The following is a 17,153-nucleotide window of genomic DNA, read 5'->3' as shown; positions in this document are numbered from 1 at the left end:
GTTGATAGATTTGTATGATTTATCAATGATAGACCAATATTTACAATATGATCTATCAGTGATAGACTTATATCATTGATAAAATTTGACAAATTTTGCTATATTTACATTTTTTTTAAAATGTAAATAATATATTTAATTATTTTGGCTAAATTTGCAACTACATTTTTCTTTTTATAAATAGAGAGCTTAGTTGGAATAGTAAAAATACACTCGTATAAATGGATTTTCCAATAAATGCATTTACAAATAAATGGGATATGGATCTTTTATTTTAAAAATTTTCTAATATCTAATTTATTTATTTATATTATATTATAAGTTAATTTTTATAAATATTAGGAAACACCCAAATATTATTTAAAAAAAAAGTACAAAATAGAAAATGAAAAATGAAATCGAGAGTGAACCATTTAAAAGAAGTATGGTGTAAAACGAAAAGGATTCTCCGCCTATTCTGGAGGTTTTGGCTGCCATTCTCGATTGTACTTACCCCACACTCAGCTCCGTCTTCCTCTTCTCTTCTAGGTTCCACCACCGCCACCACCATCACCATCCTTCTCTTTCACTCAATTCTCTCTTTCCTTCCCTTTTCCCCTTTCTCCCCGCACTTTCCCCACCCACCTCCTCTTCAGCCTCTTTCCCTTACAATCCCCTCATCGGTGCGCCGCCAACCACCAATCCGTTCTTCTCCGATACATCCATATCTATCCTCTTTTTTCTTTCCACTATTTTCTCCCCAAGACCCTTCTCCTATTTCCCTGATTCTGATCGTTTTCATTACCTGCCGGTGATTTCACCGTCCTGAGTTTCTGGTACAATCACCGACTCGGACTCTGATTGATCGGCTTAAGTTTGTTCTTTTCTCTTTCTCTCTTTCCCTTTGAACGGTTTTTCCTGCTTTGAAACCCTAAATTTCATTTGAAGGTTTGCTTTCTTGTATTGATGCAGTTGTGATTCCTTTTGTGTGCCTAGCTACTGGGTTCTTCTTTATTTGTTTTGTTAACTCCGAATTGGGTGTTTAGGAGATGTCTGAGAAATTCTCGGCAACATTGAGGATAGGGGATCTGAATGATTTCATAGCACCTTCTCAGGCATGCATAGTTTCTCTCAAGGGGCTTAAAGCCACTGCCACGAAGCCGGATAAAGTTGAGGTACTTTTTCGATTTGTTGTGCCTATCGCTGCTAAAGCTGCAGGTCATTATATGCTTTCAGTAATCTCTAGTAATTAGCACGTATAAAAACTGAGTGGTTCTTTAGGAATTCTCTGTTTGTTGATATGTTGCTTTTCTCTTTTTGTTACTTTTTCTTTCATTTCTGCATATCTAGGTTTCGGCTTCTAGGATGCAATTGAAAGCAGAACCAGTTAAGATTTCACTGAAGGATTGCTTAGCATGCAGGTGACTTTGACTATCTATGCTGTGAACAATTTTTTAAGGTCAAAGTGGTTTTTGGCTAAACAAAAATTTTTAAATGAATTTTGAAGTATTTTCGATGTTATATTTTTTCTCTCTCTATGTATTGTTTTCCGTTGATATAACTTGCTCGTTCTCTATGAATATGGATAACAAAATCAAAGGAACTTCTGAAACCTTTTAGATAGTAGGTGAAGTATTTGAAAAACTGTGAATTTCTGATCAACCACTTATCAGATTATCTGTTAAAAATTTAATTTGGAAACTCCCTGTTTTCATGATATTGTGTTGGAAAGTTGGAATATTCTATTTGAATTCATTTTCTTCTTCCATGATTTATTTCTCTTTCGATTTGCCTTATATTTCTCATCTTTTACCTTGTGATGATGTGTAATAGACCTGCTTTTATGTATAACTGTAGTGGTTGTGTAACATCAGCTGAGACTGTCATGCTGGAGAAGCAAAGTTTGGACGAATTTCTTTCCAACTTAAACAAAGGAAAGGTTGTAATTGTCTCATTATCACCACAATCCAGAGCTTCACTTGCTGTCCATTTTGGTATCTCTCCCTTGAAGGTAAAATTCAAATTTTGTTATATGTATCTTTGCTTGTCCCATAATTGTAATTAATTTACTGCATATATTCTTTTTGAGAGGTCGGGGGGCTAGAGGGGAAATCTAATTTACTGTGGTGCTGCTCTCGATGTTGTATTTATGTCATTAAATGCTTGAAGTGCCTTTCTCTATCAAGGAAACTAACTACAAAGTGCTTGGGGTTGGTCAGGTTTTCAAGAAACTGACGACATTTTTTAAGTCCATGGGAGTGAAAGCTATATTTGATACAAGTTGCAGTAGAGATTTAACCTTAATTGAAGCTTGCAATGAGTTCATAGCAAGGTATAGAAACAGCCAGCAAGACAATGAAGAAAAATGCAAGTCATCAGTTCCTATGATATCGTCAGCATGCCCAGGTATTTTCTTTTTTTGGACGTTTGGCTATTATACTTCAATGATAATTGTGCAAATCTGCACTTTCAATTTTCGAAATAACTCTATAGTTGAGGGTGAATGTCTTTTCTTTTCTGGTTGGACAAAGTTAGTAGGGATAATGCCAGTTGCCTTTAAATGGGCCAGTTGTTCAATTTGGATAGTTTTGACTCCAATATATATAAATGCTTGGGTTGTTGTGCAACTTATAATTTTCACTTTTCTAAGTTCTCTGTGATTTCAAATTGTCCATGTGCAACATCATATGCTAGGAAATCCAATTTCACTATAGATGGTTTTGGTTGAATGGCCAAGAACATAAATAAATAACAATAACAGTGCATTTTAAGTTTGGTTAGAGAAAAACAAAATGGTATTTTGCAAGCAATGAAAAGAAGAAGAAAGAAATAGAAAGAGATAGAGTTGAAGCTGATTTTGCAACCAATGAAAAGAGGAATAAGAGTTTTTCAACACCCTTAATTTTGTAATGTGTGAGTGGAGGAAAGGGTGTCAGCTGAATATGAGGATAAATAGTGTAATTCCCCATGTGGGATATTCATTCTGACGAGATTCATGCAGTTTATAATGAATCTCGTCAGAAAAACCCAACAAAAATAGCCACAAACAGAGAAACAAACTCTGGTATAACGATATTGATTGAAAATATGAACAAGATCGGAATACGGCAATAGAAGCAAATAGTTCAGTCTTGATAAACAAGGAAAAACAGCCACAAAGGAAAGAAAGATGAAAAGAAATATATGACCAGCACTTTCAAGAGTGCTGGTGATCCTCTCCTCCAAAAGCTTCTCTCAGCTTTTCTTTACCCAAAATAAAACCCGCCCTCGCAGATCCCCAAAACATTCCCTTTTGTAACAGCTTCTGTGGTCCCTTAATATCCCTTTCCTTACCAATGTCTTCTGATCTTTTGTTTTCTGTGCATTTCCCTTCTTGCCCCTCCTTTTGTACGTATGAGTATTGTGGGTTTAACATATTACAACTAGAGATTTCAAAATTGATAGAATACACAAAGGAAATGCTAGAAAAGTGAACTAATCTTATTAATACCTAAACTTTGGGAATGAATAATATCATAAAAGATGTAATAAAGGAAACATTTCTAAAAGGTTATGTACAAGTATTCTCTTCTTTGATACTCATTTTATACCACAATCATGTCATGAATAGTGGCACTAGGATGAATTCTAGGACCTCTGATGTATCTTAAGTAGCCTCAAGGAGTAATCCTCAAGAATCAAGATTGTTAATCTTTTATTAAAATGGTCATGTGTTTCATATAAAAGGGGAAGACTTCTAACCAGTTACCTGACGGACCTACATTTCCCTTTTTACCCCACGACTTGTCTCTCAAATGAGTGTATCTAAGGGATGCCTATGATGGCCATCAGTATTTTAAAAGGGAGGGAGGATCTATTGACTGCAGAGACAGGTAGTTGTTCCTCTGCATCAACTTCTGTTGTATTTTTCTTTTGTGCGTCCAGGGCTACTGTGTTGTGGTTCTTAAGCAGATGAAACTTTTTTCGGAACTCAAACATAGTCATTTCCTTGATAAAATAAATTTACACAATAATGTGGACATCCCAATGGTTTACAAAAAAGTTTTCCAATTGGACAAAATATTAGATAAACTATAATTACAAAAGGACTCAGTATACACCAGTTAAGTGCTAAATAGATGTGGATGTAAGAAAAGATTCAGTGTCCTGTTCCTTATCTGTTCGGATACAAGAATTACCCTTCAATCTTGTTGACCACCAAAATAAAGCCAGAGTGAAATTCAACTATAGTATCAATCTTTCTTGAACGGATGGCCTTTGAAACTAAGTGGAGTTTATCCGAACATCTTGAGGAAAAGTGTTCTTCCATGTGAATTTTTGAAAGATGAACCAGTTTTGGTAAAGTGACACTGAAAGAAGAGGTGGCTGTGCAATTCCCCTTTATTTTTGCACATAATACAGCAGTTTGGTCAGATGTTTATACAAGGGAGTGCCTTTGGAGCTTGTGATAAACATTGGACAGAATCTCATCTTTTGGGATACTATCCTTTTCAAATGGATAGATATATCTTTACAGGCCATGTAACCCATCAATGATAAGGATTTTGTGAGGGATTTCGTAGAGAAAACCCCATTCTCCTCTAAACTCCAGAGCCAAGTGTCTGAAGACTCAGGGAGAGAGAGAGGACCATTCTTCAATTTCACTCTTGGTCTCTGTCAGATTTATCCTAGGACGAATTTCCAAGAGGAGGATTAGGAGTTCCACATATCAGCCGCAGATCCATTCATCTTTATGTGATAGCTTACTGGGAATGGGAAACTATTGAAGACGCCATGATTAATTGTTATCAGTTTGTTCTTGACATTTTTCCTGGGGCTGGTGGGTTGTGTTGATCAATTGTTGGGTTCTGCACCTCCACAATTATTTGACTCACGGTGATTTAAAGTGATATATTTTGACTTATTACTTAAATATTTTCAATGAGTTAATTTGATTTCATAACGTTTTTGGGATACCTGTGGCTGCCTTTTATTATGTTTTCAATAAGATGCCAAATAATATATGGACAAAATGCCAACAATTTGTATATAATTATTATTAATATGATTTCAAGTGATTATTTTTATTTATCTATTGAAATGATTTTTATGAGAATTTAATTTCATTCTTTGGAATACCTATTGGGATTTGTAGTTTATCATTGTTTGACAAATTTAAGGCATTCTTTTTTTACATGTCGGCATCTTTTCTTCTTAAATACTCACATCTCTATGATTTCAGGATGGATATGCTATGCTGAGAAGCAACATGGATCCTACATTTTGCCTTACATATCATCAGTGAAGAGTCCTCAGCAAATGATTGGATCAATAGTCAAGCATCATATGTGCCAAAAGTTGGGTATTAGGTAATTGCATTGTTTCTTTCTTCTTTTCTTTTTTTTCCCTAGAAAACGGAAACAAGACTTTTCATTGATAAAAATCACAAAATAAAAGGATACTATTGCTCAAATTACAATGAGACATGATAAGCATAAGAAACTTGAAAATTCATTAGTAGATGCACTTCAACTAGGGACACCCTATCATCCCTCATATTCTCCCTCGAGACTTAATAACAAAGTTACCCTGAGAAAATGAAAGTGTTCCGATTTAAACAAATATCCTGTATAGAATAGTCAATAAAAAACTTGGATTGAGTATGCGGAGAAGAAGCTAGAAGACGAGCTCAAAACAATTAGACCATTTTATAGACTTGTCATGGAAAACTCTTTTGGTTCGACCAAATTCTGATGACCATGACATGACTGAATTAGATCATAGTAGAGTAGCTGAGCTTTAGGTGATAATGATAGACTAACCAACACATAATTTTTTTCCTGAATTGAAGCCCAAAAGTCCAATGTAGATTAAAAGAGAATAGTATAGTTCAACCAAATTTCTGATGATAATGCCTCGACTGAATTAGATCATGGTATAGTAGCTGAGCTTTAGGTGGTAATGATAGACCAGCCAACACTCAGAAATATTTTTTGTAATGAAGCCCAAAAGTCCAATGTAGATTAAAAGAGAATAGTTTCATCCAACTTCTTCTGCATGAATAGGAGCAATCAAATAATAAATGCTTTAAATGCTCACTATTTGCTAAACATAGGGGACAAATGGAGGGAGATAAATCCATGGTGGCTCCCTAGGAATTAATTTCCTACAAGTTTGACACCAAATGTTGTAGGGTCAGACGGGTTAATCTGTGAAATTAGTTGAGATGCACTTAAGTTGGTCCAGACACTCACGAACATAAAAACAAAAAAAATGGAGGGAGATAAATAGTAAGATTGAAACTGTGTGTTGTAGGGTATCCAAACAAATAAGGGATCCAAAAGCGGTTATCCAAATCAGAAAATTGATTCTCTAAGGGGTCTTAGATTTCCAGACAATTTGTAAAAATAACTTTTTTGCAAGGTGAGATGAAGTTGTCAAATGCTTTGACAAGGACTTAACTGTATACTTCCCAGATGATTCCAAAGTCCAGAGTGCATTTGGAAGAGGGTCAATGCCAAAGAGTGCTGACGAAATATAATTGCATTTTACATCAATTATTCCTGATCTTTCTGATGTACTTGTTTGGAAATTGTGATGGTATGTGAGGTTGCTATTCACAGTGGAACGATGATGATGTTTGAGATAGACTGATAAAATATGGTTATGGTATTTATAGAATGAACAAGTAGAAGCTTTTTGACTGTTTCATACTGGTATTTCCTAAATATTTTCTCAACTACTTAGAATTGGAGATAATATAGACAAATTATATCTGACTCTTCCATGCTCTTGAACAATGCTTAGAAGGTCCTTTTAGAGAGATTTTCTTTGCGGTGACATTAGGGTAGTGCTTGAATGGTTGAGATTTTGATCCTTCTTTATGGTTCATGTTTATTTGGCAGGTCAGATGATGTTTACCATGTTACTGTGATGCCCTGTTATGATAAGAAACTGGAGGCAGCCAGGGAGGATTTTGTTTTTCAGTTGGACTCGGCAACAAAACTCTGGAGGCTGAGGCCCACAGAATCACAGAAGTAGATTCAGTATTGACATCTGGTGAAGTTCTAGAATTGATACAGGTTCACCTTTGTCTCGTGTTGTTTGTGTGTGTGTGTGTGCGTGTTTTCCTATTTGGTAGTATGCCTGCATCTTTCGTTTTGCTTCCACAAATCTTTATTTATCTATTTATTTTTGTTTGCTTGTCAATGCTTGCAGATGAAAGAGGTGGATTTTAAGAGCTTAGAAGAATCCCCTTTGGATAGAATGTAAGGCTAAATGAGTTTCTCAAGCCTTTCCAAATTTAGAGTTTAGTTATGTAATGACATCTACGGCTATCATGCTGGGCTATTTTCATGCAGGCTGACTAATGTTAATGAAGAAGGGCATCTTTTTGGAGTTAGTGGAAGTTCTGGTGGTTATGCAGAAACAATTTTTAGGCATGCTGCAAAGATACTCTTTGGCAAAGATATTGAAGGCCCTTTGGAATTCAAACTTATTCGAAATTCAGATTTCCAGGAGCTCACGCTTGAGGTGAGCTAGGCACTAAGGGCTTATAATTATTGAGTATTCGAAATACCAAGCGTTGATAGTTAGAGGTCTAAGCTTAAATATTAATATGATTCTTGTGTGGTGTTTTTAGCCAAATTTTGCCCATAATACCCCCCCCCCCCCCATCCCACTAGTTATTGTTCACCTGTCGTGCATATTTAGAATTGCATTATTGAAGTTGTGGACCTTGTCGCATATGATTACTTACCTTCATCTTGTTTCCTCTTCCTTTAGTCCTTGTGAATGTATAATTATCTTATGCATATGTCTGACCATCTATGTTTGTTATAGGTGGAAGGGAAGACTTTGTTGAAGTTTGCACTATGTTATGGATTCGAAATCACAAATGTTGTCAGAAAATAAAAACAGGAAAATGTGACTACCATTTTCTGGAGATTATGGCTTGCCCTTCAGGTGAATTTCTGCAATCTGATTAACTGTGGTCGAATAAAGTTGTTTGAATGGTAAATAGAGCTTATATTTAATGTCAATTATTGTTAAAAACAGGTTGTCTAAATGGAGGGGGTCAAATTAAACCCAAGCCTGGACAATCTCAAAGGACTTGATTGAGTTATTAGAAGCTGCTTATCAGGAAAACGTAAGTCCATGTAGAATTTATCGTTATGGCGTCCTGTGCTCAATCTGGAACATATTTTGGTAGTTCCTTCTAAACAATGTTCGTGTTCTTATATATATCTAGATTACTTATCAAGTCATAAGTAGATATGAAACCATTTGTCTGAAGCCTACTTGATAAAATTTGAGAAAACAAACTATAAATAATAGCAGTGGCAATATGCTGGTAGACAAACTTATGAATTGATAAGCTACTGGTAGGCTCCCAGCAGTAAACACTTGTGTTGGGATGGCCAGCAGCAGCAAACATTTCGTGTTCTTATATATATCTAGATCTACTTATCACACTTGTGTTGGTTACGTGGGATTTGAGTTGAGCTTGCATATGGTCTGTTCCATTTGAAATCTAGGAGTGAGGTAATCAGTATTAGTTAGGGAATGGTAGGGAGAGAAGTGGATGGTTTTTTCCTGGCTTGGCATCCTGCAATTGAACTTGGAGCTCTTTCATGTTTTCACTCTGTTACTGTGATGTGGGACGATCTGTTAAATGGGGTCGGGTGGTTTAGCAGCTATTTGAGTTGGGAGGAAAGTTTTTTGTTTATGAAGTTGCAGATGTTATTTTATATTGTAATATAGCTCAATGTTCTTAATTAGCCCCCATTCCTATCTTCAATGTCCAGTTGAGCTACTTGTGTTATATAACTCGATTGGGTCATGCTGTTAATGTCGTGGCAGGTTTTAATGAGAGATCCTTTTGATAATCCGGTGGTGAAAGAAATTTACAAGGAGTGGCTGGAGGAACCAGGTTCAGAGAAGGCAAAGAAGCATTTGCACACTGAATACCACCCAGTGGTAAAAAGCATTACTGCTCAACTCCACAACTGGTAACAAAATACCACTCTTAACCATAGAATTTTGTAGCACAAAAGCTGAAAACTAGATGAATTATAACCGAGTTTTGGAGAGATTTATGCCTCATGCTTTGCTGTGAATGCGATAGTCACCTGTGGTTCACTCCTGGAAAGAGAAGGCCCAATTTTGATAGAATTTAACACTTGAAAATGTAATTCTTGTTCTTCCACCTCACCTAAATTGGCCTCTGCAGGTCTTCATCCTGTACATGATCTGTATTTATGTTGTAAGATAGAAGAAGAAAAAGGAAATAGTTTGATTTCTTGTTACAATTTTTTATAACCAGTGTTTTTTTTCTTTTCTTTTTGGTATTTATTATTGTTTTGTTTTTCTTCTTTATGAATAAACATACTCAAACATACTCTCTGTTGATGAAGAAGATTCAACTGTCTAAATATATTGTTGAGCGAATGTCCTATTTCTTCGTGCCTCTCTGTGGAATTGTAATGCCTGCAGGTATCAAATATTTGTCATGTTAATATTTGTATCTGATGTATCTTGTTAGGTTCAATTGTTTCCTTGAAAAACAGGTCAAAAAACCATAAATAAGAAACAAATTTAATGATTTTACAGAAGTATAATCTACCATATTAGTAGAATTAAGGGGCAGATTTATGGGGTAGGCTAGCACAATTTTATTTTAATTATAGAATAACGAAAATGAAAAAATGGAATAATATCCATCTTCATTTATCAACACCAACCTAATCGTTGAAACCAGTGGTGAAAGAAAAACCTTCTCTGCAAACTCGACCTCTCTGTCATTTACCTTTTCTTGGCAAAATTAAGGTATAAAAACCTTTTCTTCTCCTGTCTAGGGTTCGTATATTGGAAACATATCTTCGTCGATTTCTGCAATAACACGAAGAAAGCTCTAATCCTTGCTGATTGGGATATGCACAGGTGACAACAAACTCACCTAAGTGATTCCATCCATCATCTCAGATTACTCAGTGGTAAGAAATTTCTTCTACACAATGCAGGACTAATCAATATTTAAAAATGATTATCTATCTAATATATCCAAATAAATATTAAGGATATGAAAAAACAAAGGAACTTGTTCAAGGGCAAACGAACGATTAAGCGTTGCTGGAATAAAGGTTCAAAGAAACCGACTTCAAAAGAACCAATATCCTTCACAAGTGAAGGTGAGGTATGCATTTCATCTCTTTTATTAAAAAGTAACAAAAGCATTATTGTAATTGTTAGATAATTAAAAGAACTATTGTGATTGTTAGATAACGTTGCTTTTTAGAACGAATTTATGGTGAAGTGGACCATTTAGATATTTCGTGGTTTTAACTGACGCATCATGGTCACATGTGTGTTTATTATCAGGTCGAAATCTTGTATTTGCAAGATTATTTGTCGAAATAATCGAATTAAAAGCACAATTTTCGGATTATACAATAAAAACATTCTACTTGATAATGCTGGTGAGTTACATCCCAAACATTTATGAATTATTGCATGTCAATTGGGATAAATATTGAACATCCTCTATCTAATGTTCATATACAAAATGGTTTGGTAGAATCATTTATCAAGCATTTACAATTGATTGCCCAACCATTACTTATGAGAGCAAAACTTCCATTATCCGTATGGAGTCATGCTATTCTGCATGCAACATCACTTATATGTATAAGATCGACATGTTATCATAAATACTCCTCGATACAATTAGCTTATGGTCGCCAAATATTTCTCATTTGTGAATATTTGGTTGTGCAGTACATATTCCAATTTTTCCACCACAACATCATTTACAAAGTGAAGAAACCAAATGCCATATGCATTTACAGATACTAAGAAAGTGATCAAGTCATATATTCCAACTGCAAATGCTCATCTAAAATTGAAATTTCAATTCAGCAAGTTGCTACAATTAATGAATCAACATTATTGCAACAAAAGTGTGGTAGACCGATAGGTTCAAAAGATAAAAATCCTTAAAAAGAAAAATGATCAATAGTCGAAATGACTGTGTTGATAATAGGAACATTCAAGAAGAAGTCTTGGACACAACTAATGGTAAAAATGTTGAAGAGACTCAAGTATATGAAAATAACAATGAGATTTTGATAAATTATACCATGACAGAGAAAAGATGAAATAAAACTGATGTAGTTGTGAACAACTTTTTTGCGTATAATATTGCACATAATATCATTCATGAAAATGAGGATTCTGGACCTAAATCTGTTGACGAATGTTATAATATAAAGGATTGACCCAAGTAGAAAGAAGTCACTCAAGGAGAATTGAACTCACTTTCGAAACATAAAGTTTTTGGACCTATAGTTTATACACCTAAAGGTGTAAAACCTTGGAATTTAAATGAGTATTTTTGCGTAAAATAAATGAAAATAATGAGGTCACTAGATATAAAGCATGATTTGTTGCACAAAGATTTTCTCAAAGACCGGACATTGATTATGAAGAAACATATTATCTTGTAGTGGATGCTATTACATTAAGATATTTTATTAGTCTAACTGTATGTGAAAAACTTGATATACATCTTATGGATATAGTTACAACATATCTGTATGGATCTTTGGAAAATGAAATCTATATGAAAATTCTTGAAGGATTTAAGATACCTGAATCATATAATTCAAAATCTAGAGAATTATATTCAATCAAATTACAAAGATCAGTACATGGATTGAAACAACCCGGACGAATGTGGTATAATCGCTTAAGTGAATATTTATTGAAAGAAGATTATAAAAATAATTCAATTTGTCAATGTATTTTTATTAAAAAATAACAATCATGATTTGCTATTATAGCCGTATATGTTAAAGATTTAAATATAATTGAAACTACTAAAGAGCTTTCAAAATTAATAGAATATCTCAAAAATGAATTTGAGACGAAAGACCTTGACAAAACAAAATTTTGTCCAAATCAACCATTTAGCCAATTAAATTTTTATTCAGCAATCAACATATGCAAAAACAGATGGGTGTGTTTTGACCATTCCAAAGCTCTTCCAATGGGTAAATGCTTGATTTGCAAAGCACACCCATGTAGAAATTTTTTTAGCACCTATTACATTCCAATGGTGGTTCAATAAGGATATCTTTCGACCTCGAGAAGATAATGAAAAATTACTTGGTCCTACCTTATGTGCACTAATGTATCTTGCTAATAACACGAGACTAGATATAACACTTTTAGTAAATTTATTAACAAGATATACTTCTTCTCCAACAAAAAGACATTGGAATGGAGTTAAGCAGGTACTTCGTTATCTTCGAGGGACGATTGATATGAGTTTGTTTTATTCAAACAAATCACACTTTGATATAGTTGATTATGTAGATGCTGGATATTTATATGATCCACACAAAGCAAGGTCTCAAACAAATTATCTGTTTACATGTGGAGGAACTGTTATATCTTGACAATTTGTAAAGCAAACCATTACAACCACTTCATTGAATCATGCAGAAATTCTTGCAATTCATGAAGCTATTAGAGAATATGTATGGTTGAGGTCAATGACTCATCATATTCAAGAAACATGTGGTTTGTTTTTCAGTAAAAATCTACCAACAATATTATTTGAGAACAATATTGCATGTATAACATACATTAAAGGAGGGTATATAAAGAAAATAAAATCAAACATATCTCACTAAAACTCTTAAAAGGATAACTTGGGAGACTTGTTCATAAAGGCATTACCCACGTTAACATTTGAAAAGTTAGGGTACAATATTGGAATGCGACGACTCAGAAAACTCAAGTGATGTATTAGAGGTAGAAATATTGTCTTTAAAGAATTGAAGTATTGCACTCTTTTTCCTTTAACTTTATTTTTTTCATTGAATTTTTCTAGCAAAATTTTTAATGAGGCAGTTATTAATATATAAAAATGATGTACTTTTTTCCGACATTTATCTTATATAATATGAATATCTAAGGGATAGTAAATATAATTACGTAGATATTCATGACCTACAATAGGTTACAACATTCATCTCATTTGAGTTCTATAACTCTCCCTCAATTCTATGTTATAACATTCATCTCATTTGAGTTTTATAATGTAACCCATATCATGACATGTGATGCCTCTTTGAGATACACAACAACAATTGAGTTCAACTGTTCTCTACCTTTTTAATTTTTATTACTCAATTGTTCTCTACCATTTTTATTTTTCATTCTATTCTTTTGTGTTGTTTGATTGTTTTTATTTAACTTCATTATTCTTTATTTTATAACAAAAAAGACAATCTTTAATTATAACAATAGAAAAAGTAAAAATAAAATTTTTGATAAGAGTTTGAATTTTATTTAAGAAATAGGATGATTTCTAAATTAGACAAAACAGATATTTTGAAAAAATTATTTCCATATTTTAGATAATAAATTAATAAAAAAATTATATATATATATTTTGAAAACTTTATTAAATGTATATGTTTTAAATCTTAGAAAAAATAGATAGGATGGATTAGTTAAATATATATTTTGAAAATTTTATAGAATAAATACATAAACATTTATTAAAGATAAAGGGTCAATTAAGACAAAATTTTATTAAAATAAATATGTAAATGTTTATTAGATATAAAAGTTTTGTTAGGATATAACTAATTGAAGATATTAGTATAGAGATTTATATAGCAAATATTTGGTTCAATATTCTACCGCAAATAAGTCCAAAATGTAAGTCTCAAATTCGGTCATGAGTTTGAAAAATACATTGTGTTTCGAAAATCCACCTTAAACATTTATGGTAGGGTAATTAATTCCCTATCTACAACTGCCTAATTAACATCTTATAACCAAATGCTGCATTGCTGAGCTCGAGAGGATCCATCAATTCAAAACTTTACCTTAATCATTCCTAAATCTAATTCTCCTACTTAGCTCTACTACTACTTTGGCTTCTAATTTAATTGCGTTTCCAGACTGGATTTCTTTCTCTCTTTTAGTACACACCCAATATGCATAGACCAATCTTTGATTTTGACCCACATTTATCTTCAGCTACATACTTGCATTTTTTTCGAAGGAGGTCAAAATTCTCATAAATACAAGTCTATTCCTCAACTTATAAATTTATTACTAAAGAAGGATGTACCATTGTTTTTCATGAGAATTGGACACTTTTAACATGCATTTCTTTGAACCAGAATCACTGAAAATCCCAACATTTCCTCACAGAAAGCTCAGAGTGGGGATCAGGCTACGGAGGTTCGAATGTTTCACTTGTGAACTCTAAAGGCTTACCATCTTGAGTTGCTCTTGTTCTTGCCTCCATTGTAGAGGCGGAAGAGACTGGAGGCTGAAATGCAAGATAAAACCACCATGCTCAAGCTGACCACCACTGCACTTGCAAGTCCCTCCCCTACTTGGTTGCAGAACTTCTTGTACAGATCGCATATCTTCATCCATTGCAACTCTGGCTGCCCCAGCTTCCCAAACACTGCTGACTGGGCTGCCGATGCCACTGCTGCCACTGTGACATACGCCATAATCTGCACCAGTAACAATACTTGTTAAACTTCAACATTCTCTTCTCTTACGTGTTTAATGTATCTAAAATATTTATACTTTCAATTTTCAATTTTGTGTCTTGTAAGTACAAGACACAGTATATTTTCAAGTATATTTTCAATTTTGTGTCCGATAAATCTTTGAATCTTTTAACTTCTAATTTTGGGCTGAAGCTAGATATCCTGAAATTTTCAAAACTTCTAAAATTTAAGTGATCCGATTTAAAGTTGAATCTCACTTCTAGGAGGATCTCAAACTTAAAATTGTGTCTATTTTAAGAAATGCTGTATAAGAGGTCATGGATACAAAATTGAAGTTTAGGAATCAATTAGACTTTTTAAATTTAAGAAAAAACATTGAAAATATAGAGACCAATAGACAAACAAATTGTTCGGTGACAAAATTTGAAAGTGGTTTAGAATCTGGACAATCCTTTGTTTAGAATCTGGACCACTCTTCATGGCAATAAGTTATGAATACGACACAGGTAAGCTTCAAGTATTATATTAATGTGGGTCTGACAAGTTAATATTGGTTAATAAACAAGTATTTGGGCAGAGTTTCGATAATTTACATTGGAAGGAAAATTTTAAGAATAGAACTAATCTGATTCTGCAGTGCCACCATAATCCGCAAAATTTCTCTCCTTTTGGTATCAACAACCAATAACAACAAATAATCTATAATACTTTTAAGTAAGAACAAGGCTGTGGGATAAGCTTAATTGAATTATAGGGTAATGGAACTTCTGCAACTATGAGGAGTTGAGAACTACAATAAACTACCCGTTGAGCTTAAGCTTAAAGGACATGGAGATAAAAACAAAAAGGAATTCTGATTTAACCAAACCTAAAATACATATGTAAAATTGTAAGGACAGAAAGCAAGAGAGGAAGATAAGAAGATACTGAAGTCCAGAAGAATACTTATTGTAGGCCACATAAATTTTTTGGACAGAGGTTGGTAGCACCAAATTTCAGTTGGAACTTGCATTTATTACTTTAACCATACAACAAGTGATTTGTTCTTTAGTTTATGATAATAGAATCCTCAGACAATACCAGCCAAAGTCATAAGTCGATTTATTCACGGCCAGAATCAGATATTACCCGTAGCAGGAGAAAAAAAAAATGAAGCAAAAAACATATAAAGAACAATTTCCTAGGGTAATATGGTCATCTAGTTATCTGAGTAAAAATGGAAAAAAGGGCTAAGAAATTTGGATTTTCAGAGGGAATCTCCCAGATCTAAAATGTACCTGATCGCCAGAGAAAATAATCCAAGCTAAAGGCTTGCTGAAGAGCACTTTTCCCCTCACCATGCACACCACACATCGCAATCCTTGCACCAAAGAGTAAGCGGCTGCTACAGCATTTGCTACCACCAAAAACCTGTGATATATCATAGCATCAGAGAAGCTTGTGTCAATACTAAGAGGTAACCTCCATAATGAATTACGTGCCAATTTTTATAGCCTACAAGTGAAAGGAAATTTTGTACATTAGAGCCACAGGCCCATCATTTCAATCTTGTTTAATTTAGCTTTGAGTCTACCAATAGTTTAATTTGTAAAACCAAACCAAACCAAGAAACAGGACAAAAGAGAGAGAGAGAGAGAGAGAGAGAGAGAGAGAGAGAGACGAAGTAGTAGTTAATACGTAGGACCAAAATCCGACCAGCTACAGAAACAAAATACGCAGTAACAAGATTGAAACAAACATAGAGAGAGAATGAGAGATTACACAAGAGCTTTCATATCTGTGAATGTGGCCCTCTTTCGAATGGTAAATATAGTTTTAACTTCAGTATCAGTCCCCACAAGAACAGCAGCAAGAACACCAAGGCCACAAATCAGAAACCGCAACACCAATTCAACCACCCTCACCCTCTTATCAAAGACCTTCAAATTGGAGCCATGATACACAGGGACATTCCCTGGACTAATACCGATTCCAGCATAGCTCATTTTGTCCAACCCAACAGCCAAAAACAAAAAGAGAAGCAAGAATTTAGAAGGTAGAATCTCAATTTAGAGTCAGACAAAGGATCAAACACTTGGTGGGCATGCAGGATGGAAGCCCTCTTATAAGCACTCTGCACGAAGGCAGTGGCAATTAAATTAGTGGCATGAATAGGTAAAATGATACAAATTAGAGAAAAGGAGGAGGTGGGGAAATGGGTAGGAAAGGAAGAAAATTGGGGACAAGTGGCGAAAGAAGAGAGAGAGGGAGAAGGGGGTTGATGATTTTTTTTGAGTGAGGAAGGGAGGTGATGGTGGTGAGAAATAAAGAGGGTGTTTAATGGAGTCTGATCGGCGTGTGGTTCAGCATTGAATGAGTCTACTAGGAAGAGCCATTTGTATTTGGAAATCAAGGTTGAAGGAGATGGATGAGAAGACTCATTTCTTTGTCTTTCTTCTCTAATGATTTTTTGGTTTCCATTGTCTAGAAGGAAAGAAAAGAGTTTTCTTAGTCCCAAGAAAGCATGGCGTCAGATAAGGTGGGGACCTTCCAATGCTCTTACAATTTTCATTTCTTCTCTTTCTCTTCTCAATTAATTAATTTTGTGAATTTATCAACCTAATCTCTCACTCAACCCTTTAACTTTACCACGCCTTCCATCCACTTCTT

The 17,153-nt window shown here is 34.1% G+C and overlaps 2 protein-coding genes and 1 long non-coding RNA gene across 3 annotated transcripts; 2 read left to right on the top strand and 1 right to left on the bottom strand.

The window, feature by feature from the left end:
* Window positions 1-933: 933 nt before the first annotated feature.
* LOC116406372 (protein NAR1-like) lies at window positions 934-9,418 on the top strand. The gene is given in 14 exon segments (XM_031890092.1): window positions 934-1,154; window positions 1,330-1,400; window positions 1,837-1,990; window positions 2,199-2,385; window positions 5,201-5,327; window positions 6,864-6,961; window positions 6,964-7,040; window positions 7,177-7,226; window positions 7,320-7,491; window positions 7,801-7,867; window positions 7,870-7,923; window positions 8,017-8,061; window positions 8,064-8,107; window positions 8,821-9,418. Coding segments are annotated over 14 exon segments (1,425 nt in total). The 5' UTR covers window positions 934-1,028; the 3' UTR covers window positions 8,974-9,418.
* Window positions 9,419-9,853: 435 nt separating this feature from the next.
* LOC116406371 lies at window positions 9,854-10,431 on the top strand. The gene is made up of 2 exons (XR_004219377.1): window positions 9,854-9,953; window positions 10,037-10,431. It is a non-coding gene; the product is annotated as an uncharacterized LOC116406371 (long non-coding RNA).
* A 3,554-nt stretch (window positions 10,432-13,985) lies between these two features.
* Window positions 13,986-17,013, bottom strand: LOC116406373 (CASP-like protein 2B1). The gene is made up of 3 exons (XM_031890093.1): window positions 16,266-17,013; window positions 15,782-15,914; window positions 13,986-14,504 (listed from the first exon to the last, which is right to left on the bottom strand). The coding sequence occupies exons 1-3, from the start codon at window positions 16,487-16,489 to the stop codon at window positions 14,253-14,255; spliced, it is 609 nt and encodes a 202-aa protein (XP_031745953.1). The 5' UTR covers window positions 16,490-17,013; the 3' UTR covers window positions 13,986-14,252.
* Window positions 17,014-17,153: the final 140 nt, after the last annotated feature.

Source organism: Cucumis sativus, unplaced genomic scaffold (assembly GCF_000004075.3).
Source record: "Cucumis sativus cultivar 9930 unplaced genomic scaffold, Cucumber_9930_V3 scaffold92, whole genome shotgun sequence".
NCBI classification, from domain to species: domain Eukaryota; kingdom Viridiplantae; phylum Streptophyta; class Magnoliopsida; order Cucurbitales; family Cucurbitaceae; genus Cucumis; species Cucumis sativus.
Note: the sequence above shows the minus strand (reverse complement) of the source record. Positions and strands in the feature narration are given on the sequence as shown.